This window comes from Chrysemys picta, chromosome 24, assembly GCF_011386835.1.
Source record: "Chrysemys picta bellii isolate R12L10 chromosome 24, ASM1138683v2, whole genome shotgun sequence".
Classification (NCBI taxonomy): domain Eukaryota; kingdom Metazoa; phylum Chordata; order Testudines; family Emydidae; genus Chrysemys; species Chrysemys picta.
In genome coordinates, this window is record NC_088814.1 from 17336823 (window position 1) to 17364484 (window position 27662).

Here is a 27662-nt window from a genome sequence, read left to right on the forward strand (position 1 = left end):
TCCCCAGACTGTAGCGGTGCATGGGATTCTTCCGTCCGAAGTGCAGGACTCTCCACTTGTCCTTGTTGAACCTCATCAGATTTATTTTCGCCTAATCCTCCAATTTGTCTAGGTCCCTCTGACAGATTTCAGACCAAATTTCAGGTGGAAGGTTTATTTTAAGAAGATACATGGGGTCCAAATAAGGCTTAACATTGCTGCAATTGTTTAGAGCGGGCTGCCTGATATTTGGTGATGGTTGGGAGAAGCAGTCCCTAATTTTCTTTATTTATTTAGTTTGTGGTGTTTTGCTCCTCAAGGTCTTTAGCCAGGATCTTCAGCAGTGAATAGTGATTTGGGTGCCTGATTTCTAAAAAGGGCATAATAGCTACCCTCCGCAAAATGACCCCTTCCCGGGGTCTCAAGTTGGGCACCTGAAAATTGAGGCATCCTAAAATCACTAGTCACTTTCTCCAAGACTTCCACAGCCCATTTTACTCCACTTACAGGGCCAAGATCCCAGATGTATTTTTTGGCAGTCAAAGTTTACTACAAGAATTCAGCCTAGTTAAAGACAGTGTTTCCTGAGGCACTTAGTGTGGAGTGATTTGGGGGACAATGGCCAGGCAGGTGAGGAGCTGAGACCTGTGAAAGTGAAATGAATTATATTAAAGAAATAGAATGAATTAAAGAATGCTGTATGTACCTTTAAGTAGAAATGAGAAATGCTGCAAGCCAGGGGGGGCAGGAAAGCAGACATTAACTGCTTAACTTGCCACTTAAGGGCAATTGGTGAAGCATTAGTCTTAGATCGATAAGAGTTAACAAGGAAGCAGGATATGCATATTATGCTCCATGCATATTTTACAATTTTGCTCTCTCTGTCCCTTTGTTTAGTTCGCACCCTTTTATCTGTATAAATAAGACTGTTTGAATCTTGCATGGAGGCTCACATTATCTGAATGTATTAGCAGAGCGCTGTGCTAATAAAACAGAGTGGTCTGACAAACTATGAGTCCTGAGTCTAACTTTGACAATTTGGAGGTTCCACCGAGATGGCAACCGTCTTCACTGGGGCTGTGTGATTCCTGACCGTTTTTGTAGGACGACCGTGGTAGCCGGCACCTGGGCATTTGGCCCGAGCGGTCCTCCTCCTGAACAGAAGGGTGCACGACCACAGTGAGGTCTACGCCATCGAACCTGTTGGTTCCCACTCTGTTCTGGTAGGGATCCCGGGATCTGACATCAGGAATCTGGTCAGGTAATTATTTCTGTGTTTTGTCTGGACTGAGGACTGTTCTGTCTGTGTCTATCCGTCCTCCTGTGGAGTGTTTGAGTCTGGGTGCCATCTCCGTCTGGGGATCGGCCAACCAAGGGGTTCCTGTCCCCGCAGTCTGAGTGAGTGAAATCTGCACAATCGCAGCCGCACCGCACCTTGGGTAAAACCCTTGGTGTGAAAGCAAGGGCGATTGAGTCAGTAGCCTGTGGGCTCCTTTTGTGTGTTGCACCAGGCATCGCTCTGACGAACCCGAATTTCCTTCTTCTGTGATTGGTGTGTGTAAAGTCCTCCTGTATTGGTAACCAGACGTCTAAGTCGGGACAGTTCCCTAAAGGAACGCCGGCTCAGTTTTAGGAAGGGTCCGGACTCCTGTAAATTTCTGGAAAAATGGTCTAGGCTAACTCAGGGAGATCCCAAAACTCAGTGGCCACTGTTAAAACCTTGGAACAAGGACCGAGTGGACATCTTAAAAAAAACAAACTCGGTCAGCCTAAAACTAAATTGGCTAAAGGAGAGGTTAATTGTTTCATGCAGTGGTGGGAAGAGGCAAATCGTAGGTGGACAAAATCAAAACTCACCTCTCTCAAATATTCAAATAATAAATTAAAAGCTTTATTAAAAGCCTCCTCTACCACCACCAGACTGAGCACTCCCCTTCACCCTGTTCTCTGACAAAAAAAAAAAAAAAAAAAACAACAACCCCGGATCGATCCCAACTCCCTTCATACTCCCCTCTCATTGTAAAAAGGATAAAATGCCCCTTGTTCTGTTCCCCTTCGTTGTCTGCCTCAGAAACTGATTCTTTAGTGTTCCATTACCAATTCAGCAAGGAGGGCGGGCTCCTCAACTAGCCCCCACCCTTCCTGGGCCCTTTCCTTAAGCATTTCTTTCAAAATTGTGAAATGACCACAATATCACTCACAAAAATGGTTCATTGGAAAAAGCAGGATTGGGCCCAGACAAGCAGGCAAGCAACAGATAAAGAAACTAAAAAAAAAACAACAGGTTGGAAGCCCTAAGGGCATAGTGTCAGGAGTAAGTGCAAGTATGAACCCCTGGAACAATACTTAAAACGGTGAAATCTGAGTTGATAAAGGTGTCATTTTGGGAAATAAACAAGTGATTTAAGGAAAGAGTGAAAAGTTAACTCTACAGAGGCTGGAGAGAATTAAACAGTTAAACTTTGTGAAAATGTTAAAAAGGATCTTGTTAAAAGAATTCTTGGTTTCTTTGCAGCCATTCTAAAGGAAAAATGGGCCCTTTTCCAGAGGAATGTCTGTAAATAATCCAGGTAAAGAGACTATCTAATTAAAATCATTTGACTACGGACAATTGAGTCAAATTTGCTAAAAGAACATAGGGGGGGTTCTATTGGAACTTAACTGCCCCAAATGTATAAAGGTAATGTAATCTATGTACAGCTATGTAAAAACAAAGCAGTGTAAGAGGGATGTTAAGGGAGAGAAAATGTGTATGTATCTGTCTGTCTGTGGGAATATGTGAGGTTTGTAAAACTCCTGTTTTGTAAGTTTAAGATAAATTGGTTTTGTTTTGTTTATAATGCCACTAAAAATCCATTTGACTCTTTAATTCAAAGCTGCAAAACTGACAGACCTTTTTGCCAGACACAGGTAATCAGTGTTGGTTGACTTGAGATTTGGTATTTAACCCTTAAGGGGTAACTTGATTCTTTACAAAATTTAAATGTTCTCAAATAAAGAGCAAGTCATGACTGCAGCAGGACAGTCAAAATCAGAAAAATAGGGAGAGATTCTGGATTCTGTTTTTGTAACAAAATAGCAAATGAAAGCTGTAGGAAAAGAATAAAATCAGTGGCCCTCTGAAGCAACAGCAGGGGTGAGGTGCACAAAACAAAAAGAAGAAATGTTAGAAACACTGAGCCTTAAAATGGCTCTGTGTAATCAGACTGTCACTTTGATAAGGGTAAATAAAACTCTGTAAGAACAAAAGAAACAGTTACACCTTATGTAAAAATTAATATGGCTAATGTTTTAAAAGTTAAAGTATAGAAGGAATGTGCAGACGTGTGCAGTGTATATTATAGAGGGGGTAAAAGAAATGCAAACGAAACATGCTACTTAATTAAAATCCTATTCGGGCTCCAAAGGAGCCACAATAGACTGTGTTTTCTTTTTCAGATCTGTGTGTGTTTTGGAAGCAAGAGTTAAAAGTAATCAAAACTCTGGTAAAAGTTAATTGTGTTCCTTTTAAGACAGAGTCTCTGAGCTCTGCTAATGGTTTTGAATCCAAAAGCCAAGCCTGTGTGGATGCAAATTATCTAACTGATAAAGGAAGTGAGAGAACTGCCAGCACAAAGAAGTGGCAGATAAAGAACATACCTGGTCAGCAAACAAATTGTCTAAATAAAAGGCACCGTATAACAAGATACCTTTAATTAAAATAAATTTAATGTTACTACATACCCCTGTAACAATGTATAGTGTGTATGATTTTTGAAGAAAAAAAATACTTTATGGTAATGATGCTTTTCAGCTGTTACCTGTGAACAAACTTAAAGCTTAACACAGCAGGAAAGACATTGTAACCTTGGTCTGCTGTAAAGGGAAAACTGAGGTACACCACCTCATGGATTTAATGACTGAACAGTGGGATAATTTCCCCATAACTCTTAAAAGATAGAAGCCATTAAAACCTGGCCTGCCTATAGAACAAAAACACAGGAAAATATGGAGGTAATTCCTCTTGTTTTGCCTGCAATCAGCAAGGGTATTTGTAAAAGAAAGGAATATTTTAAGCAATAATGAATGCCACCCCAAAAAGGGTAGAAAAAATATTATTTTTGTCTTTCAGGAAAAGCTAATATCAGCTACAGGACAACCTAATAAGAAACAAATAAAAGTGGGTATGCTTATCCATGCCTGTTGCTCCAAAGCCCTGTAGTAAAGACATCTCACTAGGATCCTGTATGTGGGATAAAATGAATAATGAGACCAAAGTACTGTATAATGGGCTATGTGTATGTGTTAATTCTTGGGGGGGAAAGTGTTTTAAAAGAATGGAAGTGTTAGCAACCTTCCAATAGACAAATGTAAATGTAATGTAAGTACTGTGTTTACAAAAGATAAAAAGGTAATATAGTTCCTAAACAAACAAAAGGGCAATGTGGGAAACCGAACCATTCATATTATACATGCAAATGGCAGCATGTTAAGAATTGCCACTGCAGAAAGACATAACAGCTTACCATTGGTATAGTGTATTTTCTGAATGGTCTCCCACAACTACTGGCGTACTAATGTTACTAACCCTAATTGGTTTTGATTTTAAATTGTATGTGTTTAATTGTAACGTTTGAAATGTGCTGTTGGATAAAACAAATGTATGCAAAGCTAGAGCCACAGGCCCAAATCACCTCCCAGTATTTTCTATTACATGGACTAAATAAGAAGTGACACTGGCGATTAATAATCTTGGTGTCAAAAGGGGGATATGTAGGAGCAGGATTTTATAATGTCCCATAGGAATTAATGTATGATTTGATTTCATCCCTGTCAGCCACCCTTTTTGAATAGCAGAAAGGAATGACAGACCAGAACAATCCTTATGACTGATTATGGTCACCCTTTTGTTTTAGAATAAGTTATAATGTCTACTATGGTTTCCTATATGTATTACAAAGTAGGCCTCTAGTTAAATATACATATTGTGTCTATGTTAAGTAGATTAGAGGAACATTGAAGGCCTGGGTCTCAATGTAAATTGTCTCGGTTATTGATTGTAAAACTTAGCAAGGTTTAATTTGCAATGCCTTTTTTGCTCCATATAAAATACTACTGTTTGTATTCTCAATCTGTGTGAATAAGGAATGTCTGCATCAGGAAAAGATAAGGTGTGAAGGCCATTGTTATAGCCAGAGTCAAGGAAGAAGAAGTAAAGAGACTTAAAGGACATCAAAGAATCATCAGGTACTGCTTACTATCCAGATGGCTGTTAAACTGTCTGGCATCACAGCGTGCATACATGCTTCGCAGTGTAAGAAGGCACCCCCCAGCAAACCAATCACCTCAGGACCACGCAGAGCCAATTTTGACTCCAGAAGAAGACGTAGAGGAACAGCCTGCAATACCTTACCATCTACGCTCTCGTAAGAGTTGCCAGAAGCAGACGAGGACCTAAAGCAAGGCCCAAAAAGAAGCAGTAGTGAGCCTAGCGCCTGCTGCCTGGTGGATGTAAAACCGTGACTGCGGTTCCCTCAGTTGAGGTTGTCAGAACCGAAGGGCCTTGCCTCCAACATGAGCCTCTGGTGGCGCCTGTTCCTCAGCTGCTGGTGTCTTAAGGTCTGGGGAGTCCACAATGACAATTCTTTCATCCAGCAGCAAGTGTGGATAGCTCAGACTCTTAATATTTCTAATTGCTGGGTCTGCAGCCACATCCCAGCCCACTCTCAAGCTGGTGTTCCTGTCCTGGCAATCCCACTCAATTCCCCAGACCTCACTGGAGGACCTCGTCCGTTTAACAGAACATGGAACAATAATGACACTTGGGAAGCAGTGGGAATAAATGTATCTAAATGGATAAGTGTGGTGGAGGGAAAAGGTCATTGGTGTTGGGTGTGTAATGGGACAGGGCTGGATCTGGGAAAAAGCCGTTGCCTTCAGCATATTGTGGTCAATGGTGTATGGGATTATTCAAACAAAACTAAAGAGTGGTGGGCCGGGTATGGGGATATGAATTTTTTTCTCAACCTGGGATCAAACAGAAAAATCAAGCTCATGTTCCCCCTACAGTAACCTTAGTGAAAACAATACAATCTTTCAATGCCATGCAAATAACACCACTCCTCGTAAGGAGAATTACCCTGTGCCCTTCGGAGGATATTACTCCTCCTTTGTAGGCACCTATGTGACAAATGGGTGCAACCGACCCTTCCCAGCCTTAATAGGCCATCATTGGGTTTGTGGGACCAAAGCTTATACTGTGTTACCAGCTAACTGGTCAGGTATCTGTTATCCCGCCCGACTCTTCCCACAATTCCGAGTGCTAGGGTCCTTCCCACGAGAACGCCTCCGTAATTTCAGGCGAAGAAGAAGGGACTTATCAGATGCCCAATGGTATGTAAATAACATAAGCCCCTTGACCTGGGAAGAGGCCATTGGCGGTTCCCTTATCCCACTTGGGGGAGTAATACACCATGCAAAAAGGCTCCTAAGGTTACAAGCAGTAGTTGAAATAATGGCAAATGAAACCGGAGAGAGTTTAAAGACCCTGGCCAAAGAAACAGGGGTGATCCGACAGATGGCCCTCCAAAACCGTCAGGCATTGGACATAGTGCTGGCAGCCAAAGGAGGGACCTGTGCTCTCATTGGAAAGAATGTTGTGTGTTCATACCTGACGACACCAATGAGGTAATAGATCGTGCTAGTCACTTAGAACAAATTGCATCTCTTCCCCATGAAGAGCCAAGTTCTTTATGGAAGTGGCTAAGTAACCTATTCAATTTCTCTGGCACAGGAAACTGGTTGTTTCAGGGAGCCCTGACTATCCTGTTTGGAATCCCAATGATTTTTGTATGTTTTCAGTTAATCTCCTGTTATATCCAGAATTGTGTAAGGTATGCTACCCAGGTGACTACCCCAAAACAGAGTGCTAATATGATGATGTTAAATATCACTGATGAATGAAGAGATAAAGAACTATTAATATGTGGAACTCAGTAATTGTTGGTCTTTGCGTAAGCTTGACCAAAAGGAGGGATTGTGAAAGTGAAATGAATTATATTAAAGAAATAGAATGAATTAAAGAATGCTGTATGTACCTTTTAGTAGAAATGAGAAATGCTGCAAGCCAGGGGGGCAGGAAAGCAGACATTAACTGCTTAACTTGCCACTTAAGGGCAATTGGTGAAGCATTAGTCTTAGATCGATAAGAGTTAACAAGGAAGCAGGATATGCATATTATGCTCCATGCATATTTTACAATTTTGCTCTCTCTGTCCCTTTGTTTAGTTCGCACCCTTTTATCTGTATAAATAAGACTGTTTGAATCTTGCATGGAGGCTCACATTATCTGAATGTATTAGCAGAGCGCTGTGCTAATAAAACAGAGTGGTCTGACAAACTATGAGTCCTGAGTCTAACTTTGACAGACCTTTGCTTCTTGTACTGTTACTTTGTCCAACCTCTTGCCCCACATGCCCCTCCCCGTTTGCCTGTCTCATCCTTCTGCAGAAAAGGACCTAGGGGTCACAGTGGATGAGAAGCTGGATATGAGTCAACAGTGTGCTCTTGTTGCCAAGAAGGCTAACGGCATTTTGGGCTGTATAAGTAGGGGCATTGCCAGCAGATCGAGGAACGTGATCATTCCCCTTTATTCGACATTGGTGAGGCCTCATCTGGAATACTGTGTCCAGTTTTGGGCCCCACACTACAAGAAGGATGTGGAAAAATTGGAAAGAGTCCAACGGAGGGCAACAAAAATGATTAGGGGTCTGGAGCACATGACTTATGAGGAGAGCCTGAGGGAACTGGGATTGTTTAGTCTCCAGAAGAGAAGAATGAGGGGGGATTTGATAACAGCCTTCAACTACCTGAAGGGGGGTTCCAAAGAGGATGGAGCTCGGCTGTTCTCAGTGATGGCAGATGACAGAACAAGGAGCAATGGTCTCAAGTTGCAGTGGGGGAGAGGTCCAGGTTAGATATTAGGAAACACTATTTCACTAGGAGGGTGGTGAAGCAATGGAATGCATTACCTAGGGAGGTGGTGGAGTCTCCTTCCTTGGAGATTTGTAAGGCCCGGCTTGACAAAGCCCTGGCTGGGATGATTTAGTTGGGAATTGGTCCTGCTTTGAGCAGGGGGATGGACTAGATGACCTCTTGAGGTCCCTTCCAACCCTGATATTCTATGATTCTATGATCCTTCTGTCACATCTTGTAAGTACCTATCTCGTGAGTTCTTTGGGGTACGGACTGTCATTTCACTGCCTGACTGTACAACACCCAGCACAAGGAGCCCTAGTCCTTGATTGGCACCTTGGGCATTACTGCCATAAAATAATCTATATTTTATACACACATTCTATATGTCTAATTCTGTTCTAGGACTAAATTAAGCACAACATGGTAATCCTTATGCTTGTAGCTAATTTACTAAAATGTTGTTTCTAAACATGTACAGATTCCAAAGGTTGTGTAAAGAAAAATACACTAGCTACTAACATTTCCGTAATATTGTTCCTTGGCACCAATCTAACACTTTACATCATCTCCGCACTGTATAGTGCCTTTCAATCTGAGAGCCTGACTACACTAGAGTTTTGGTTGTGATATAGCTCAAGTTAACCAATTGCCAATTCACTGGTGTTAACTAACATCCTTGGGCGTGCTAGTTTAGACACTCCACAGATATTTTTTTTCCATGACACACATCTCTGCCATTGGGAACAATGTTTGTAGATTGTTGAGAGCCTAGACTAGGGCAACTATACATAGCAATGCCAGCAACCCCTCCTAGTGGAGACCGTTCATATCAGCAACAAAACCAAAACAAAACCAAAACCGTTGCCGGTACAGTTTATACTGATTTGTCTTGTTTGTCTGTGGCTAGAGCAGGGCTTTTGCCTGTACTGAAATGTCATTAAAAAAAAAAAAGAAAGACTCTCACCCCTAATCTGTATTGTTGTATTGGCAAAAGTTTCTAGTGTAGAGCTGGCCTAGCACTTACAGTCATGTTAGTAATCTCCAGTTACCTGTCAGTCAGTTAACTTGAGTTACGTCATAATCAAAAACTCTCATCAGACAGGCCCTGAGAAAATCAACTGGACTCACTCACCTGTATTACTACCTTGGGGTCAGGTCCATTTTCAGTTGTGTGACTGGAATGCATTTCAACTCCTGCTGCCACCTAACTCTGATTACATGACACCTGTAGAAAGACAAAGGGGGAAGATTTTAACTTATAAGTGAACAAACTAAAGTATTAAATTCACCTGCCATGCAACACGGATTCAACAGGATGTGCAGATCACATTCACAGTCTGTTTGAAAGTCTTCACAGCCAGATCACTGCTCCCAATCAGGTCAGGAATGATCTTGACATTGTTAGATTTACCAAAATGCACTCTGCACACATTCACGTAATTTCAAACAAAATTCAGAACATGCTGACTGATGCCAGTCCCAATACTCTCCCCTGGGACAATGTAAATATTCCCCACGCATTTACCACCCAAGCACAAGCCTGAAGTAGTAGATGGGCTGACGGTTGGGCTCAGGTTCTATCAGAACAGGGAAGTAGGCTGTAGAGATGAGGACATGCCATGTCTCAAAGGGGCAAATCTAGGAATTTACTTTACAGTCTCCTGCTCCTTGAAGTAGGACTGCCTTTGTGTTCTCTTCTTGTAGTGCCTTGCACGCGAGCCCTAGCCATGGACAAGGACCCTAGGGATTACCGCAACACAAATAATTAATAGCAATGTTAACAAAAGAGCTCCAGCTAGTCTATTCTGCTCTGTGGGTGAAGGCATAAGAAGGCAGGAGAAGTTTTACATTCTGTGCAAAAGGAGCCCCAAGCACAGAAAGATCCCCTGGGTGGGGACACAGCCTTCTGCTTTGAGATCATCAGCCCTGCTGGATCCAAAGCCTGAACAGACACTTGAATCCTGGTAAAAGCAGCTCCAGGGAAAAACAGGCTCTCCAAGAGTGTGGAGTAGTCTGGGTTCACATCGAAGAACACTTCACACCCAGGTCTGCTACTGAAATTTCAACTTGCTGCACCTGAGTGCCACACAAACCAGGAGACTCGCCGTCTAACTTAGCCCAACTTGTTGCAGAGTGCACAAGGCCTTGGGTACAAACAGGGCAAAAGCTGGTGATATAAAGTTGACAATCTCAGCCACTGTGGAGGTGAGGATGTGGCCGCGCCAACGTCAGTGCAGACTGTACAAGCACCCGTCCCCCTGCAGATGTACTCGCTTGTGCAACCCACACTGAAGATCATTGCCTCATTTCTATTTTCAGTGATCTGACTAGGTTACAGCTAGCGTGCATCTGTCTATACAAGCTGCAAATCACACTGCAACTGCAGTGTAGATGTATGTTTCGAGTGAAACTGACCAAAATTCAAACAGAGAATACAGACGCATGCACCATGACAACCTGCCACTACAATCTGGATCTGAACAAGCAAACAGAAAACTCTGCAGCAGGAAACTCTAGCCTGATTCCCAGCTGGTCAGAACTTCAGAGAGATTCTAGTAGAAAAGAAAACTCGTGGTGTCCACTGCAGCTTTGTCACAAGGTTTCTTAAACTCTTTGCATTGCAATAAAAAATGCTGAGTGTGGTGACCACAAGTGGTGCTTTAACCTCTGCCCCATGTGTTCAATCTGTTGATTATTTGTGACCTGTGAGGAGAAGCACGTGGAGACAATGCCTAGAGGACAGTAACAATAGTAGTGACCTGGAGATATCTGTCACTGTTATACGCACTGCACTAGTGCTGAGAAGATTCAATCAGGATCTGAGCCGCACTGTGCTAGGCCCTGCACAAACTGACACTTTCCTGTCCCAACACGTGAACATGCCACTGGGCCACCAGTCTCCTCCCTTGCAGGGACTAGTGCCACCAGCCACAAATTCAAAGTGAGAGAGGTGATGTAACCCTACCCTACAATTGTCTTCCCCAAAATCCAGTGTATGGCCACTTATGTGAGTGCAGATTGAAGGCAATCTGGAGTAATCCTATGGCTTTCATGGCAGCCATAAAATCCTGGGTTAACCCAGAAGACGCAACTGCATGGACCTTGAAGTCACTCATTACAATAAGCCTGGGCTACTTCCATTCAAGCCAGATGGCACTTCCGTCAACACTGATGGAAATCAGAGATGCAGCCAAGTGGCTTATACAGCACAATTATTTCCGGTTTAACCCCATCTCAGGGTTGCTACTTCTCATGACAGTAACATTATTCACACTTAAGGTCGGGCTCCTGGAATCACATGAGAATCAACTTAAAAAAACCCCAAACATTTCTCGTTTTTACAGTAGCAGAGAAAAGTTGGAGACATGTACGCTAAAGGCACAAAAACAGAAGGCAAGTGAAAAGAACTCAAAATGTATTATTTTTTAATCTCATTGATTGGAAGGGCCAGCCTCACGATTTCTGAATGCTTGTGGTTGGCAATGCTTCTCCTGTCAAAAAGAGTGGACAAACTCATGGGAATCAACTTTTGGAATCGATCACCTCCTACATGCGAACAGCCCGACTAAGCCACTTGCCAAACTTCCCTCAGGTCATGCTAAACCTGGTATCCATCTTCAGAAAGCTATGCTAATACAGACCAAGCCAGCCGGGTCTCCATTACACACCACGGAGAGTGTATAGAAGTGAAGGCAGCTATAAAAAATGAAGAAAAAAAAAACCCATGTATAAAAATGGAAGTAAGGGGAAGTTGATATTAATGATTGTATTTTTGAAGAATGACTAGCAGGGTCCGTCCCATGTAGGTCAGTGCCATCCAAGCAGAGAGGGAGAAAATTCACATAGTCCCATTTTTGAGGCTTTAAAAAAGCTTTAGAATCATCATAGAATCATAGAATATATCAGGGTTGGAAGGGACCTCAGGAGGTCATCTAGTCCAACCCCCTGCTCAAAGTAGGGCCAATTCCCAACTAAATCATCCCAGCCAGGGCTTTGTCAAGCCTGACCTTAAAAACCTCTATGGAAGGAGATTCCACCACCTCCCTAGGTAACCCATTCCAGTGCTTCACCACCCTCCTAGTGAAAAAGTTTTTCCTAATATCCAACCTAACCTCCCACACTGCAACTTGAGATCATTGCTCCTTGTTCTGTCATCTGCCACCACTGAGAACAGTCTAGATCCATCCTCTTTGGAACCCCCTTTCAGGAAGTTGAAAGCAGCTATTAAATCCGCCCCCCATTCTTCTCTTCTGCAGACTAAACAATCCCAGTTCCCTCAGCCTCTCCTCATAAGTCATCTGCTCCAGCCCCCTATTCATTTTTGTTGCCCTCCGCTGGACTCTTTCCAATTTTTCCACATCCTTCTTGTAGTGTGGGGCCCAAAACTGGACACAGTACTCTAGGTGAGGCCTCACCAATGTCGAATAGAGGGGAATGATCACATCCCGCGATCTGCTGGCAAAGAGCAACTCTCCCCCGTGTGGAACACCAGAGGCCAGATTCTCAACCAAGCTCAGCACTGAGCAGCTCCCATTGCTCTCAGTGGGAACTGCTGGGTGCGGAGTACTGGGAAAATCTGGTCACAAAGGCCTTGCAGCCTCCCAGAGCAGCCCCTGCTCCATTCCCCACTATGGGACACCGATACCCACATCCTCAGAAGTATTCAGGCACCGAATGCCCATTGAAATCAATTGAGAGTTTGGTACCTACAGTAAAAGTCTTTTATGGATCTGAGCCTCAGGGCTTCTCTCTCCCCTCCTCCCAACGGAGGAGCTTCTTCATCCCATTCAGATGAGAGTCACCCGGGGTCTCCCACCTTCTTCTGTTTTAATAACTGTCATTTGAATGGACTTTTCGAAACACTCAGATTTGCAAAGGGCTGAAATATTTGACAGAGAGCAGCTCCGTCAGTCTCACGAGTGCCAGGCTAATGCTGTATGTCAGCTCTGGGTAAGAAACAGCAGGGCCCCCCGCCCATTCAAAGGGCATCTGGTTACAAAACTGAGTCGTTCTTCAAAAATACAAACCCTCCCCTCACCATCTTCTCACACGGCGACACACTGTATAAGGGTCTGTGTTACTCAGACAGGCGGAGAGGATGATCATGGTGGTCCCTTTTGGCCTTATCATCTATGAATAATGATGGGCTCTGTAGACAAATCGGATCACCTCAATACTCCAAACCAAACTACGCTGCTGCTGCAGCTTTTTCCTCCCCACACAAACGACGCGACATGTGGCAGATCAGCAACACAGATTCATTTTGTAGAACTCTTCAAACAAACACAGAGAAAACATTTAAAAAAAACCTGTTGCCAACACAGGCAACAGCACTTTGCAAGGCAGTTTGGAAAACAATTAAAACCATACAGAAGTGATTCAGTTCGTTCCCTGGAAATCCACAACTTTGACTTTGGAACTGATTTAAAAGAATAAGATTCAGAATGGACGAATTACAGGGGCACCCAAACTTAACAAATCTGTACAGGAAATTGGCACATGGTTTCCTTGTTAACAATCAACACTCAAACACTGCTCACGCAGAGCACAACTAGGAACACATAAGGAAAGTAGAATTAAGATCAACCCTATGGAGTCTTCTTACCTTAGGATGTGGAGATTGCTATTCAGAGAGACAGACAAGCCACGTATATATTGATTAACCAAGCCAAACGGGTTTCCAAATTCTAAAGTATGGGCATATCTGACCACGTATATCCTTCAGAAATTAATTACTTGTTAATAACAATAGTATCAAAAAAGAGGCCAGACTCTTCCCAACAGATTTCCTTCCTGGAGACGGGCTCCTGGATGAACTCTCACAGACTGGCTTCCCTGTTTTAAACCTCATTGATGACAAGTAGCTGCTCACACAGTTTGGATGGAAAACAATAACCAACGATGACAGTGTTACCCAGTGACTCAAAGCCTGGAAACAGAGCCAGTCATTTTCCAAGTATGAGGACCTTGGAAGTTATCGTCCACCCAGAGAAAATTAAGGAGCTTGCACACCAGCCAGACCAAACAGCTCTTTCCTGCTGTCAATGCAGCCCTCTTCTCCGCCCACAGTATGACAAGGAATAAGCAGTTTCAGCACCAACACCAGGAAGCTTTTCCTTCAAAACCAGAATGACATCCACCTCCAAATCCTACCTCCAGCAGAGATTTCTGTATCCCGAAAAGATCAGGGATTCATGAAGCCCACTAGGTACTTGCTATTGCCAACCTATTTTAGTGCTCAGGTACTGTATTACAAGGATGGGTGGCGGCACACAACAATCTGCTAAACAGCAGCACAGTGTTGGGAATCAACATTCTGGGAGAGGGAGCACTGACTAATGGTTATAGCAGTGATTACAGAGAGGACAGACAAGCATGTAGATACAAGAGAGTGAATATCCTGGCCTACGCAGATGATCTGATCCTGATTGCAGACAACCACGAGAGTCTCCAACAAATGCTTGACATCACCAGCCAGACTGTCAACTGGATGGGAGTCCGCTTCAATGCCAGGAAGTGTGCATCCCTGCATATCGATGGCAGTAGAAGGGATTCGGTCCAGGCTACGTCTTTTCAGATCCAGGGTGAACCCATGATCTTCCTTGAGGACGGACAAGTGTACCAACATCTCAGCATGCCGACGTGTTTCCACATCCAACAGACACTTGAGGATACCATCACTGAGATCCTACAAGATGTGGCCAGGATCGACTCTTCCCTACTGGCACCGTGGCAGAAGATCAATGCCTTGAACACCTTTCTGATCCCCCGTATCTCATTTGTCCTGAGGGGATCTGCCATGGCGAAGGTACCTCTGAACAAGGCAGACAACACCACCGGCAGCTGGTGAAGAAGTGGATGTTTCTTCCCCAAAGGGCCAGCAATGAACTGGTGTACATCTTGCACAGGCAGGGCAGCACCAACATCCCTTGAATGGGTGATCAGTGCGATGTTGCCATGATTACTCACGCCTTCCGCCGTGCACGGACACCATGGTGAGGAACATCGCAGAGAGCGCTCTGCAGGATGCCGTCAAGAAGCGAATCGTCAGGACCCCCTCCAACCAAGATGTTGCCACCTACCTGAGCGGCTCGCTGGAAAGTGAATTTGGAAAACAGGGTAGACTTTGCTTCTTTCTGGACTTGTGCCACCAATGCTACAGGACGACTGGAGAAGCGTATCAGCTGCCACTGGATGTGGTGCGAGGAATGCCAGGAGCTGGGAGTCCTGGTGCCACAGGTGAAGAATACAGATCACACTATCATCACTCCGAGAGCTAGAACCATGCTGGAGAGGACCCTGAAGGATGCCATCCACTGCCAATACGTGGAAAACCTGAAATGGAAGCTGGACCAGGGCAAGGCGTTCAAGGTGACATGCAAGTGGAATGCCAGCAACCACTTCCTCCGTGGGGGCAGCTTCACCCGATTTGCCGACTGAAAGTTCATCCACAGGGCCCGGCTCAACTGCATCCCACTGAACAGAGCCGTCTGCCACTGGAATCGGGACAAGCAATGTAGAAAGTGCGGCTACGCCAACGAGACGCTACCCCACATCCTGTGTAGCTGCAAGACCCATTTGAGAGCTTGGCAGCTGTGACACAACGCCATCCAAGATCTCCTGGCCAGAGCCATCCCACCACCTGTGGGGAAGGTTTCCATGAACCATTAGAGAACAGGACCCTGGCCTTCCACGATGCCCGAGCTTGAAAGGTAGAGAAATACGCCCCTCTGGCAGAAACCTTGAGAGCTAAGGGTTCCAGGTCCAGACACACGCACTGATTGTCGGAGCTGTAGGCGCATGGGACCCCAGTAATGAATGAGTGCTGAGAGAATGTGGAATCAGTCAGCACTACGCTCAGCTGATGCGGCAACTCATGGTGTCAGACACAATCAGGTGGTCAAGGGACATCTACATAGAACACATCACCGGACATGGGCAATAACAGGAGGAATGAGTTGGAAGTCGATGAGAGGCACAGTCAGGAAAGTAACTGAAATACTTTCCTCGTGGATTGTATTTTCTAAATGGACGACCTACCTAATTCTCAATTACTGAGGGACAATCTTCACTCATTGATACATTTGCTTTCCACAACCAAATCTCTGTACAACTTTTCATAAGGGATGTAACCGAGTACTCGGATTCTAATATCTAAACTGTATCTAAACTGTATCGTTAAATCTATTTACCTAAATTGATGCATGCTCAACCGTGCCTTAATTATGTGATCACATAACAGTATCTCTCAAATGCAGCAAAAGGAGAGTTTTCACCTGCACACACACGTAACATGTAATTCGCAAGTGCTGGAGATAAGGGGAAGTTCTGTGGCCTGTGTTATACAGGAGCTCAGACTAGACAATGACGATGGTTCCTTCTTACCTTGGAACCTATGAATCTATGAACTCAGAGTTCCTGTGTTCTTAGGCTTTGTCTACACTGGCAAGTTTCTGCACAGTAAAGCAGCTTTCTGCGGTGTAACTCCCGAGGTGTACACACTGCCAAGCCACTTACTGTGCAGAAACTCCTCAGTTGCAGCGTTGCACAAAAACCACCTGCGCTGCATTGCCAGTGTAAACATATCAATTGCTTTCAGCGCTGTAATTGGCCCCCGGAAGTGTCCCATAATCCCTCAAGTGGCCGCTCTGCTTATTGTTTTGAACTCAGCTGTCCTGGAGACATGCACCACTCTCCTTTCAAAGCTCCCTTTCTGACAGCCCTTGGGTGCTGTGCTGATCTGCTCTGGGACACAAAGCAAACCATTGTTGTGGAATGCTCCTGCTGTTGAACACAGAGGCAGGCGTGTGTGTGTGTGTGTGTGTGTGTTACAAGACAGCATGCTGACACACTCTGTCCCCCAAAACACACTGCCTCTCTCCCCCCCACACACACACACTCCCTGTCACACACACTCACCCATCCACTTCAGTTGAAAAGCAGCTGGCAATGTAGTAGGATGCCCATGGAACAATGGGACTGAGAAACCTGCATCATGTGATGCTGTGCCTGCCCCTTGAGGCATTGCAAACCCTTCCCAAAGCACCCTGTGGCCAGCTGCACAGTGGGATAGCTACCACAGTGCACTGCTCTCTTTGCCGTTGCAAGAGCTGCTAATGTGGATGCGCTCCACCATCACAAGGAGCACAGTGTGCACACGCAACAGCGGTTTAATTCCAGCGCTTTAATAAAAATTATATAACTTGTTGCGCAAAAACTTTGCAGTGTAGACATACCCTTACTATGATATTGTGGAGCCAATAAAAGAATTTAATATGGAGAAATCAGATACAATTGGGAAATTCCATAGAGTTTCAATTAAGTTTTCCTCTATCTGGAGAGTGAGGTGGAGTTGTAGACAAAAATACATTGTGCAACTCACAGCTATTGGGATGGGGATTTTCTTCTATGATGTTACATGTTATCTAACATCCTAGAGAAATTCAATTGGATTATCTGAGACTATTAAATGATCACATAATTTGAGAGTGCGCTGTAATGCACATGGCACAAGGAGACAGTTAGGATTAAACCATCAACCCTATCTCTGCATTTCCTGGCTTGCCTATAAAATTACTCAGCTTTGTCATGGCAAACACAATTTTAAGCATAGAATTTCCTCGTTTAAAAAAATGAGCAGTACAAATAAACAAAGGAAGTTACAAAAACACTGAGTGTGTGTATGTTGGGTCCATGCCTGGGGCACGGTGGTGTTTATGGAGTATGTCTGATTGAGAGGTTCTGTAGTGCATGTATGCATCTGTGTCTGGTCCTTATCTAGGATTTGGCCTCTGAAGTTGGTGTAATGTGCCTCAGAGGGAGTATCTAGCTGAGATATCACGTGGAGTATCACGTGGAGGTTTGCCTGTGTGTATAGTCTTTGCCTTCTGCCTCTTGCACATTACCCAATCTCTCTGAGCCTGCATACTACAGTGACAGGCATTACACAACTACCTACGAGAGACGGACAGACAAAGCGTAACTCAGACATGGACCCCACATTAGGTACATTCAATCCCACCTCTGCCTCTCTATGTCTGCACATCATTACAGTATGAGCTAAGCCAGGGGTCGGCAACCTTTCAGAAGTGGTGTGCCGAGTCTTCATTTATTCGCTCTAATTTAAGGTTTCACGTGCCAGTCATACATTTTAACGTTTTTAGAAGGTCTCTTTCTATTAGTCTATAATATATAACTAACTATTGTTCTATGTAAAGTAAATAAGGATTTTTAAATGTTTAAGAAGCTTCATTTAAAATTAAATTAAAATGCAGAGCCCCCCGGACCGGAGGCCAGGATCCAGGCAGTGAGAGTGCCACTGAAAATCAGCTCGTGTGCCGCATTCGGCACGCGTGCCATAGGTTGCCTACCCCTGAGCTAAGCCTTCACAAGAATTTCACAGAACCTAAATCATTGAGCTGGCTTCACCCTCTCCAAATAAAACACCATGCCAACGTGCCTGAGTGAAACAGGAAGCCTGCCAGCAAGCACCGTCGACATACGTGTGCTAGCTCTCGTCAAGCTAGCGTGCTAGAACAGCAGCGTAGCTGGGGTCCCACAGACAGCGCCCAGGAGGCCCAGGCAGGTCTGGACTCAGCACGCTGCTACCCCACTATTTTTAGCGCACTCGCTCGATAAGAGCTAGCATGAGAGCTGGGAATCACACCCCTAGCTCCAAGTACAGACTCAGCCTTAGAGTGAACTCAGAGGAGGTGAAACTCCACCTGTGCAGAAATGGAATGACTCGTCCAATCTGCTGGGATCCATTTCAGTGGCGCTGCATCCTCCTCCTGTCACTTCCAGGTACTAATCCCCCTGGAATGCAGCAGTGTCACCTGCTGGCAGGTGAGCATTCCTGCATTCCAAGGGGATGATCTCCTCCTCCTCTTCCTCTGTCCAGCCACAACAAAAGGATGGGAGCAAGGGCAGTTACTGAAATCTTCTTCGCCAGAAAGTGAAGAGTGCAGTCTGCTCCACCAGACCAGGGGCACTCATCTTCACTCCCTGGGGCTCCCGGACCAGCAGCAAGCCCATCGTGATTCTCCTGCTGACCCAAGTTCCCCGGAGAATGAAGAGGCAGCCTCAGAGTCTCCCTGCAGCACTAGGTGGGTTGGGAGGGGGCAGGATTAAAGACCAGGACCACCAAAAAGGTCCAGTTACTGGCACACTCCACTTGAAGGGCCCTCACATTCACGAGCACTTATGCAGGCAACTATCCCCACTGAAGCACTTATCCAGGTGAGCAGGAGTCTCAGTGAGGCCCACAATTCACTATAATCCAATTCTTCTGCAGGAAGAGAATTTCATGAACCCCACCTCTGTGCCCATTCAGGTCTGCCCTGGAATGGTTCTCCTCCAAGACTGTCCCCTGCAAGTGGCAGCATCTCTGAGCTAGTGGGCTCCAGTCAGAACAGAGCTGTGTAGGGGCCACAGAGAACAACAGGCTACTCAATCATGTGCTATGTGCTTTGGGGAGTACGCATCCTGCACCTTAAACTGTGACGCTGAAGCTCCAGCTGCAAGATGGGTGAAGCAGAAAATAGAGCACAAGGCGTGGTCACTTTTGAAACAATCTGTGATCTCATGTCAAAGGAGCAGCAGGAAACACCATATGAAGGTGGCAGGCCACGCTCCACTGAATGTGCCAATAGCAAAGAAAAAGTCCATATAGCTGTGCCAGACTCCTGCTCTTGGGAGGGGCAGGGAGGGGAGCTGCTGGGAGAGCACAGAGTCAAACCTAATGCAGCTGCCAAGTGGGGTAGGAAGTAACTCCTGGCAGAGCACCTGACTCTTCCCCTGCTCCACCCACTCAGCACCGCAGGGTGCTGCATGGCCTACTGACATCCCCTAGCCAGCTCAGCTCCAACTGGCAACAGCACCCCACGCAAAACATTACTGTGTACATTTGCAGAATGGTGCTGCACCACTGACGCCCTAGGGAAATCTACTACCTCCCTGCAAAGGAAATTTACTCCTCTCCTGAGATACTGCCTGACCTGCTCAGCACTTCTCTTAGCATCACCTTTCAAACCCAAAGGGACAGCTGCAGCTGGGGATGGAAGACCCCCATTACTACTAAACAAATTAGAGGATTGGACCAAAAGAAATCTGATGAGGTTCAACAAGGACAAGTGCAGAGTCCTGCACTTAGGACAGAAGAATCCTATGCACTGCTACAGACTAGGGACCGAGTGGCTAGGCAGCAGTTCTGCAGAAAAAGACCTAGGGGTCACAGTGGACGAGAAACTGGATATGAGTCAACAGTGTGCCCTTGTTGCCAAGAAGGCTAACGGCATTTTGGGCTGTATAAGTAGGGGCATTGCCAGCAGATCGAGGGACGTGATCGTTCCCCTCTATTCGACATTGATGAGGCCTCATCTGGAATACTGTGTCCAGTTCTGGGTCCCACACTACAAGGAGGATGTGGAAAAATTGGAAAGAGTCCAGCAGAGGGCAACAAAAATGATTAGGGGGCTGGAGCAGATGACTTATGAGGAGAGGCTGAGGGAACTGGGATTGTTTAGTCTGCAGAAGAGAAGAATGAGGGGGGATTTGATAGCTGCTTTCAACTACCTGAAAGGGGGTTCCAAAGAGGATGGATCTAGATTGTTCTCAGTGGTAGCAGATGACACAACAAGGAGCAATGGTCTCAAGTTGCAGTGGGGGAGGTTTAGGTTGGATATTAGGAAACACTATTTAACTAGGAGGGTGGTGAAGCACTGGAATGGGTTCACTAGGGAGGTGGTGGAATCTCCTTCCCTAGAGGTTTTTAAGGTCAGGCTTGACAAAGCCCTGGCTGGGATGATTTAGTTGGGAACTGTTCCTGCTTTGAGCAGGGGGTTGGACTAGATGACCTCCTGAGGTCCCTTCCAACCCTGATATTCTATGATTCTATGATCTTCATTCAAACACCATTTCAAAGCCCTGTTATAGCTACAAGAGAGGACTTACTCTGGCTTAGGGGCTGTGCGCGGAGGGAGCGGAGGGAGCAGGGGAAGGGGAGAGGAATCAGCAACCTAAAGGAGAGGTCAACACCAAGACAAACTGATCCTGTCACTCAGACTTTCATCTCATGGCTTTGTCCTGAGGGAAAAATTCACAGTTAGCACAGGGTTTGTAACTTGATAACTCCAGTTTGTTAATAAGATGCTACTTGTAAAAAGAAAACACTGCATTCTCATTCAGCCATTGGGAGATGCTGCAAAGTACTCCATAAAAGAGGGGGAGATGTGATTCCAATACCAGAGTCTATGCCGGGGTAGGGAAACTTTTTGGCCCGAGGGCCACATCTGGATGGGGAAATTGCATGCAGGGCCATGAATGTAGGGCTTGGGCAGGGGGATGGGGTGCAGGAAGGGGCTCAGGACAGGTGCTAGGGTACAGGAGGGGGCTCAGGGAAGGGGGTTGGGGTGCAGGAGGGGTTCGGGCTTCGGCCCTGCGCCACTTACCTTGAGCGGCTCCAGGGTGACAGCGGCGCACAGCAGGGCTAAGGAGGGCTCCCACCTGCCCTGGCCCCGCACCACTCCCAGAAGCAGCTGGCACCATGTCCCTGCGGCCCTGGGGGAGGGAGGGGGGGCGGGAGAGGGCAGAGGGCTTTGCGTGCTGCCCTCGCCTGCGGGTACCTCCCCTGAAGCTCCCATTAGCCATGGTTCCCTGTTCCCGGCCAATGGGAGCTGCGGGAGGCGGTGCCTGCAGCCCTCTTGCCCCCCGCTCGCCAAAGGGCCGCAGGGATGTGGTGCCGGCCTCTTCTGGAAGAGGCACGGGGCCAGGGCCAGGGCAGGCAGGGAGCCCGCCTTAGCCCCGCGGTGCCACAAGGGTGGCAATCCCGTGGGCCAGATCCAAAACTGTGAGGGGCTGGATCCGGCCCCCGGGCCGTAGTTTGCCCACCCCTGGTCTATGATCTGGAAGAAAATATAAAATCCCTTGATGATGAAGTTTGCGCACAACAAAAGGATTGATCAGGTGGTGAATAACAACACAGACAAGTTACAGACAGAGCAATCTGCATCGCTGGGCAAGCCAGATGCAATCAAACATGTTTTAATATGACCAAATGCAAGGTCATACACTTAGGAACAGTGTAACTTACAGGATGGGGACTGGATCTAAGAAGGCAGTGACTCTGTAAAGGAATTAGAGATCATTGTATTTAACCAAGAACACAAGATGCAAATGTGATACTGTGCCAAAAAGGGCTAAAAGTGTATAAACAGAGGATAACTGAGCATGAGGAGGGTGGTGATTTTACATCTGTATACAGCACTAGTAAGACCACTACAGAAATATTGAATCCTATTCTGATTTTTAAAAGGATGCTGAAAAAATGAAGACACTTCAAAGAAGCTTTTTGACACAACAAATCCTGTATCTTAGCAGGGGGCTTGATGGCCCTTGTGGTCCCTTCTAACCCTATGGTTCTAGGATTCTAAGAACCACAAGAATTATTTGAGGTTTGGAAAAACTTTTTTTTTTTTTTTTTAAATGAGAGACTCAGGATGCTCAGAGCTTGTCTACACTTAGCCTGGTCTATGCTACACAGTTAGGTCCACGTAGGGACCTAGGGGTTACAGTGGACGAGAAGCTGGATATGAGTCAACAGTGGGCTCTTGTTGCCAAGAAGGTTAATGGCATTTTGGGCTGTATAAGTAGGAGCATTGCCAGCAGATTGAGGGACGTGATCATTCCCCACTCTTTGGCATTGGTGAGGCCTCATCTGGAGTTCTGTGTCCAGTTTCGGGCCCCACACTACAAGAAGGATGTGGAAATATTGGAAAGAGTCCAGCGGAGGGCAACAAAAATGATTAGGGGGCTGGAACACATGACTTATGAGGAGAGGCTGAGGGAACTGGGATTGTTTAGTCTGCAGAAGAGAAGAATGAGGGGGGATGTGATAGCTGCTTTCAACTACCTGAAGGGGGGGTTCCAAAGAGGATGGATCTAGATTGTTCTCAGTGGTAGCAGATGACACAACAAGGAATAACGGTCTCAAGTTGCAGTGGGGGAGGTTTAGGTTGGATATTAGGAAACACTATTTCACTAGGAGGGTGGTGAAGCACTGGAATGGGTTACCTAGGGAGGTGGTGGAATCTCCTTCCATAGAGGTTTTTAAGGTCAGGCTTGACAAAGCCCTGGCTGGGATGATTTAGTTGGGGATTGGTCCTGCTTTGAGCAGGGGGGTGGACTAGATGACCTCCTGAGGTCTCTTCCAACCCTTACATGAATCTAACACTGTAAGCATTTACAGTAAAATGCAGCTCCCACCGATGTAACTTGCCCACGACACCAATTTAACTCCACCTCCGCGAGAGGCGTAGTGCTCAAGTCGATGTAATTAGGTCACCACAGTGTAGAAATTGCATGGCTTACATTGACAGCCTTTCAGAAGCCCTCCCACAATGCCCCACACCGACAGTTAAAGCGGTGCAAGTGCTCCTGGTGAGGACATGTTCTGCCGCCACTAGGAGCATAGCGTGAACATGCAAAAGCAGTTTAATTACTGCAGCGGCTGTACATCAACGTTACGTCAACTAACGTTACGTCAACGTTTAGGTCAACTAAATTTTGTAGTGTAGCCTTGCCTTACAGCAACAAGGCTACGCCACTACAGCACTTAGGTTATGTCTACACTGCGCACTTTACAGCAGCACCCCCAACAAAGGGCGGTAGCTTTGTAGGCAGGAGAGCGTCTTCCTGCCGACAAAGCGCTGTCCACACTGGTGCTTTTCATCAGCAAAACTTTTGATGGTTGGTGTGTGTTTTTTCATACCCCTGACCGACAAAAGTTTTGCCGACAAAAGTGCAGTGCAGACAAAGCCTTAGTAAAGATGCTGCCTGACAGGAGAGCTTCTCCTGTCAGCGTAGGTACTCCCCCCAAGGTGGTAGCTATGTTGACACAGCGCTGTCTATGCCAGGGTTAGATTGGTATAACTATGTCACTCCTGAGTTCAGCTATACCGACATAAGTTTGTAGTGTAGACAAGGGCTAAGTCTATTTAGCTTATTGAAGAGAAGATGAAGAGGGGACTTGATTACAGTCTATAAGTACCACATGGGGAGCTTTCTAATGCTAGTACAGGTCTGTCGCATCTTATGCGCATTTAACATGCGGTCGGCAAAAACAAAACAAAACAAAAAAAGAGAAAAACAACCGTTTTAATACTATACCTGTAGTGTGGGCGATTTCACCCGTCATTGAACTCAATGGGGTTTTGGCTATAGGCGGTTTTCGGTTTACGCGCTAACCGCAGAACGGAACCCCGCATAAGATGAGACAGTGAGGGTAACTAACCATTTGAACAGACTACTGAGATATGTGGTAGATTCTCCATCACTTGGAGTCATTAAATCAAGGCTGGACGCTTTTCTAAAAGATATGCTCTAGTTACCAGGTTTGATGCAGTGAATGAATTTCTAAATTTCTGAATTATGCATCTGCAAACCATACAGGGAGAGAAGAGACATGGAGCCGAATTCAGTGACAATAGAGGAGAGGAGCTAGGAGAGACTGGAGAGCCAACAGTAGTTGGAGGAGAGGAGCTAGGGGAGGTTTCGAAGCTGATGTCAGTGTCCCCCAGAGGACAAACCTGGGTATCAGTGGCATTCAGGACAGTTAGTCTAATCACCACGGTCAACAAGCTTAAGTTGCTAATTTTAAGCTCTTCAGAGCAGGGACCATATCTGTCTCTGTGTTCGTACAGCACCTATCTCAATGGGACCTCGAGCCTGAGCTGGGCCATGGGGCATTACTGCAATATAAGTAATGAACAACAACAGATGGACCCAACAGACTAAAAGTTTACACAAGGGAGATACCAGCTCTACGCAAACCAAACACAACAGAAGAATCTGCCTGGGGCTCTTGACCAGCTGTACCAGCAAAGCCCTGAGACTGGATGCAAGTCTGCAAGGTGGTTGGTGGGATAAGTAAGGGTGGCTTGGATTCAGAGTGATTAGCAGGTGCACTCTTAAGCAGTGATTCTCCTTTTCCACAGCTGGATCTCCACACCAGCCAACATCTAACTGAGAGCCAGGCAGCGCCACCTCTCCTTGGACAAGCTGGGAAGGGCGGGAGGGCCATGAGTTCTTAAGGTCTGTTGACAGGGCCAATGACCTGCAGAAATGCCACCAGGGCAACTCAAAGTGTGGTTCCAAAACTAAACAGCTGAGACTTAGCTAATGAGGAAGCAGACGGCCCTGGGGTGCCCAGGCAGCCCCAAGCCCAGCTCCCCACAGCACGAGTGGGGGAGGGGGGGTGTCCATGGCAGCCCCAAGCCCAGCTCCCCGCAACAGGGTGTGTGCTGGGGGGTCCGGGGCAGCCCCAAGCCCAGCTCCCCGCAACACGGGTGGCGGGGGGGAGTCCGGGGCAGCCCCAAGCCCAGCTCCCTGCCAGGGGGAGGGGGAAGAGAGTCCGGGGGCAGCCCCAAGCCCAGCTCCCCGCAACAGGGTGTGTGGGGGTCCGGGGCAGCCCCGAGCCCAGCTCCCCGCAGCACGGGGGGGGGGGGCGGTGTCCAGGGCAGCCCCAAGCCCAGCTCCCCACAGCACGGGGGGGGGGGGGGGGGCGGTGTCCAGGGCAGCCCCGAGCCCAGCTCCCCGCAGCACGGGTGTGTGGGGGGGTGTCCAGGGCAGCCCCAAGCCCAGCTCCCCACAGCACGGGGGGGGGGTCCGGGGCAGCCCCGAGCCCAGCTCCCTGCAACACCGGGGGGGGGGGGGGGGTCCGGGGCAGCCCCGAGCCCAGCTCCCTGCAACACCGGGGGGGGGGGGGGGTCCGGGGCAGCCCCGAGCCCAGCTCCCTGCAACACCGGGGGGGGGGGGTCCAGGGCAGCCCCGAGCCCAGCTCCCTGCAACACCGGGGGGGTGGGGTCCGGGGCAGCCCCGATCCCAGCTCCACGGGGGGGGTCCGGCCTTGCCCTGCCTCCCATGGGTGGGCCCCAGCAGACCCAGTAGGGCTCCCCCAGCTCCTCACACAGACCCCGGGCCTCATCCTGAGCAGCGGGGGGGCTCTGGGCAGGCGGGGGGCGGGGGCCAGGCAGGAGGAGGCGGGGGGCTCTGGGCCGAAGGGGGCGGGCGGGGGGCGGGGGCCAGGCAGGAGGAGGCGGGGGGCTGAGCGGGAAGGGGGCGAAGCGGGTCTATGGGGCAGGGGGCTGCGAGGGGCGGGGCGGGCGCGCGCTCACCTGCTCCGCGGCCCCAAGGCTCCGGCTGGGAACCCGGAAGCGCAGCGCTGCCGAGCGCGCGCCCGCCCCGCCCGCGTGACCCGAGTCGGCCGTGGGGCGGGGCGGGGCGGTGGCTCCGGCTGGGGCTGCGCTGGGTTGCGCAGGGCTCGGTCTGGGCGGCGATGGAAACTCTTCGCACCGGGGTGTTACCTCGAAATCTCAGTTTTGCAACCCGGAAATGGGCGGAGAGAGCCTGCAGCTGTGCGGGGGTGCGAGTGTCTAGAGACATGGCGGGGGAGCTGGGGGGGGTAGGGCTGAGGGGTGCAGGGGCAGCAGGTTTGTATAATTTTTGGTGCTGCCCAGAACGGGTCCAAGTCCTGTATCCCTTCCCCGCCCCCCCCCCCCCGGCCTGTGGGCTCTGGGAGGGAGTTTGGGTGCAGGAGGGGGCTCGGCTGGGGCAGAGGGTTGGGGTGTAGGAGGGGTGCAGGGGTGGGCTCTGGGAGGGAGTTTGGGGTGGACTCTGGGCAGGGACAGGGGGTATAGGAGGAGGTGCGGGCTCTGGGAGGGTTTGGGTGTGGGGTGCAGGCTCTGGGCTCGGGCTGGGGTGCAGGAGGGGGTGAGGGGTGCGGCACTTACCTAGGGCAGGTCCCGAAAGCGACCCGCACACCCCTCTGGCAGTGTCTCCTAGGCAGGAGTTGCAGAGAGTCTCCGCGCGCCACTGGCTGCAGGCATTGCCCCTGCTGCTCCCATTGGCCACAGTTCCAATGGCAGAGTTGGCGCTCGGGGCAGGGGCAGCATGCAGAGACACCTTAGGGCGTGCCAGCCACTTCCGGGAGAGGCATGCCGCATAGAGCGAGGGCGGGCAGGAAGCCGCTTTAGCCCCACTGCTCTGCTGGTGGGGTGGGGTGGGGTGGGGGCAGAAGGTGGGGCTGGGGAGAGACCCAGCCCCGAACATTGCGCTTTGCTACACAAAATGTTAAATTACTTTGAAAAATCAGAGGAGGTGACTTAAGTTGGAAATCCGGTCTTGGAGGCACTCAAAACTAGCAGCACTAACAATGGTGGGGTGATCAACTGGGGCTTTTCCATCCACATTTTTATTTAGTAAATTGCCATTTTGCGTTCCCCTTTGTTGTGATTGTTCAGCCAGTTGTCAAACCCAATGTCACTGCTTGTCCCTGAAGCTATTGGTATGTGTGACGCAGACGTGTCCAGGCAGGTATGGTCCTGTGTGAGACCAACCATCTGCTCAGTATTTCACCAAAGGGGGCCATGGTAGCTCTGTCAAAAGCAAAGAACGAGCTGATTGTCGTGGTTATTGGGAGAGGTTTTGATGGGAAATAATTTAAGAAATATGTAAAATATAGAATATTAGCTTTCAAAACTATTAAAGTGAGGCTTGTCACCAGAGGCAAGGTGCGGTCTCAGGTGCTGAGAAGAATGGACATCCATGGAGCCAGCCATGTTTGCTATCTGAACCAGGTGTAGGCTTGAGGATTTACAAAGACAAAAGAATCCCAAGAAAAGTCTCTGAAACAGGACCTCTGGCTGGGTAAGAGACAGTGGCCTGTAATTGTA

General features: G+C 47.7%; 1 protein-coding gene across 17 annotated transcripts in view; it reads right to left on the bottom strand.

The window, feature by feature from the left end:
- The window catches only part of PLEKHM1 (pleckstrin homology and RUN domain containing M1), a 68688-nt gene extending 42448 nt beyond the window's left edge, over nucleotides 1-26240 (bottom strand). For 6 of the 17 annotated variants that reach the window (XR_010594776.1, XR_010594775.1, XR_006173136.2 and 3 more), the window contains exons 1-2: nucleotides 26106-26240; nucleotides 9068-9160 (exon numbers count right to left, since the gene is read on the bottom strand). Coding sequence is in view for 9 of the 17 variants with exons in the window: in XM_008167592.3 (XP_008165814.2) it covers nucleotides 9068-9121 (54 nt within the window). In the remaining 8 variants the exon portion in view is untranslated. Of the gene's footprint in view, nucleotides 1-9067; nucleotides 9161-11392; nucleotides 11632-20886; nucleotides 21019-22024; nucleotides 22058-24099; nucleotides 24224-26105 lie in introns of those variants that run through there. The other 11 variants (XR_010594773.1, XR_010594771.1, XM_042844829.2 and 8 more) reach the window with 6 other exon arrangements.
- Nucleotides 26241-27662: the final 1422 nt, after the last annotated feature.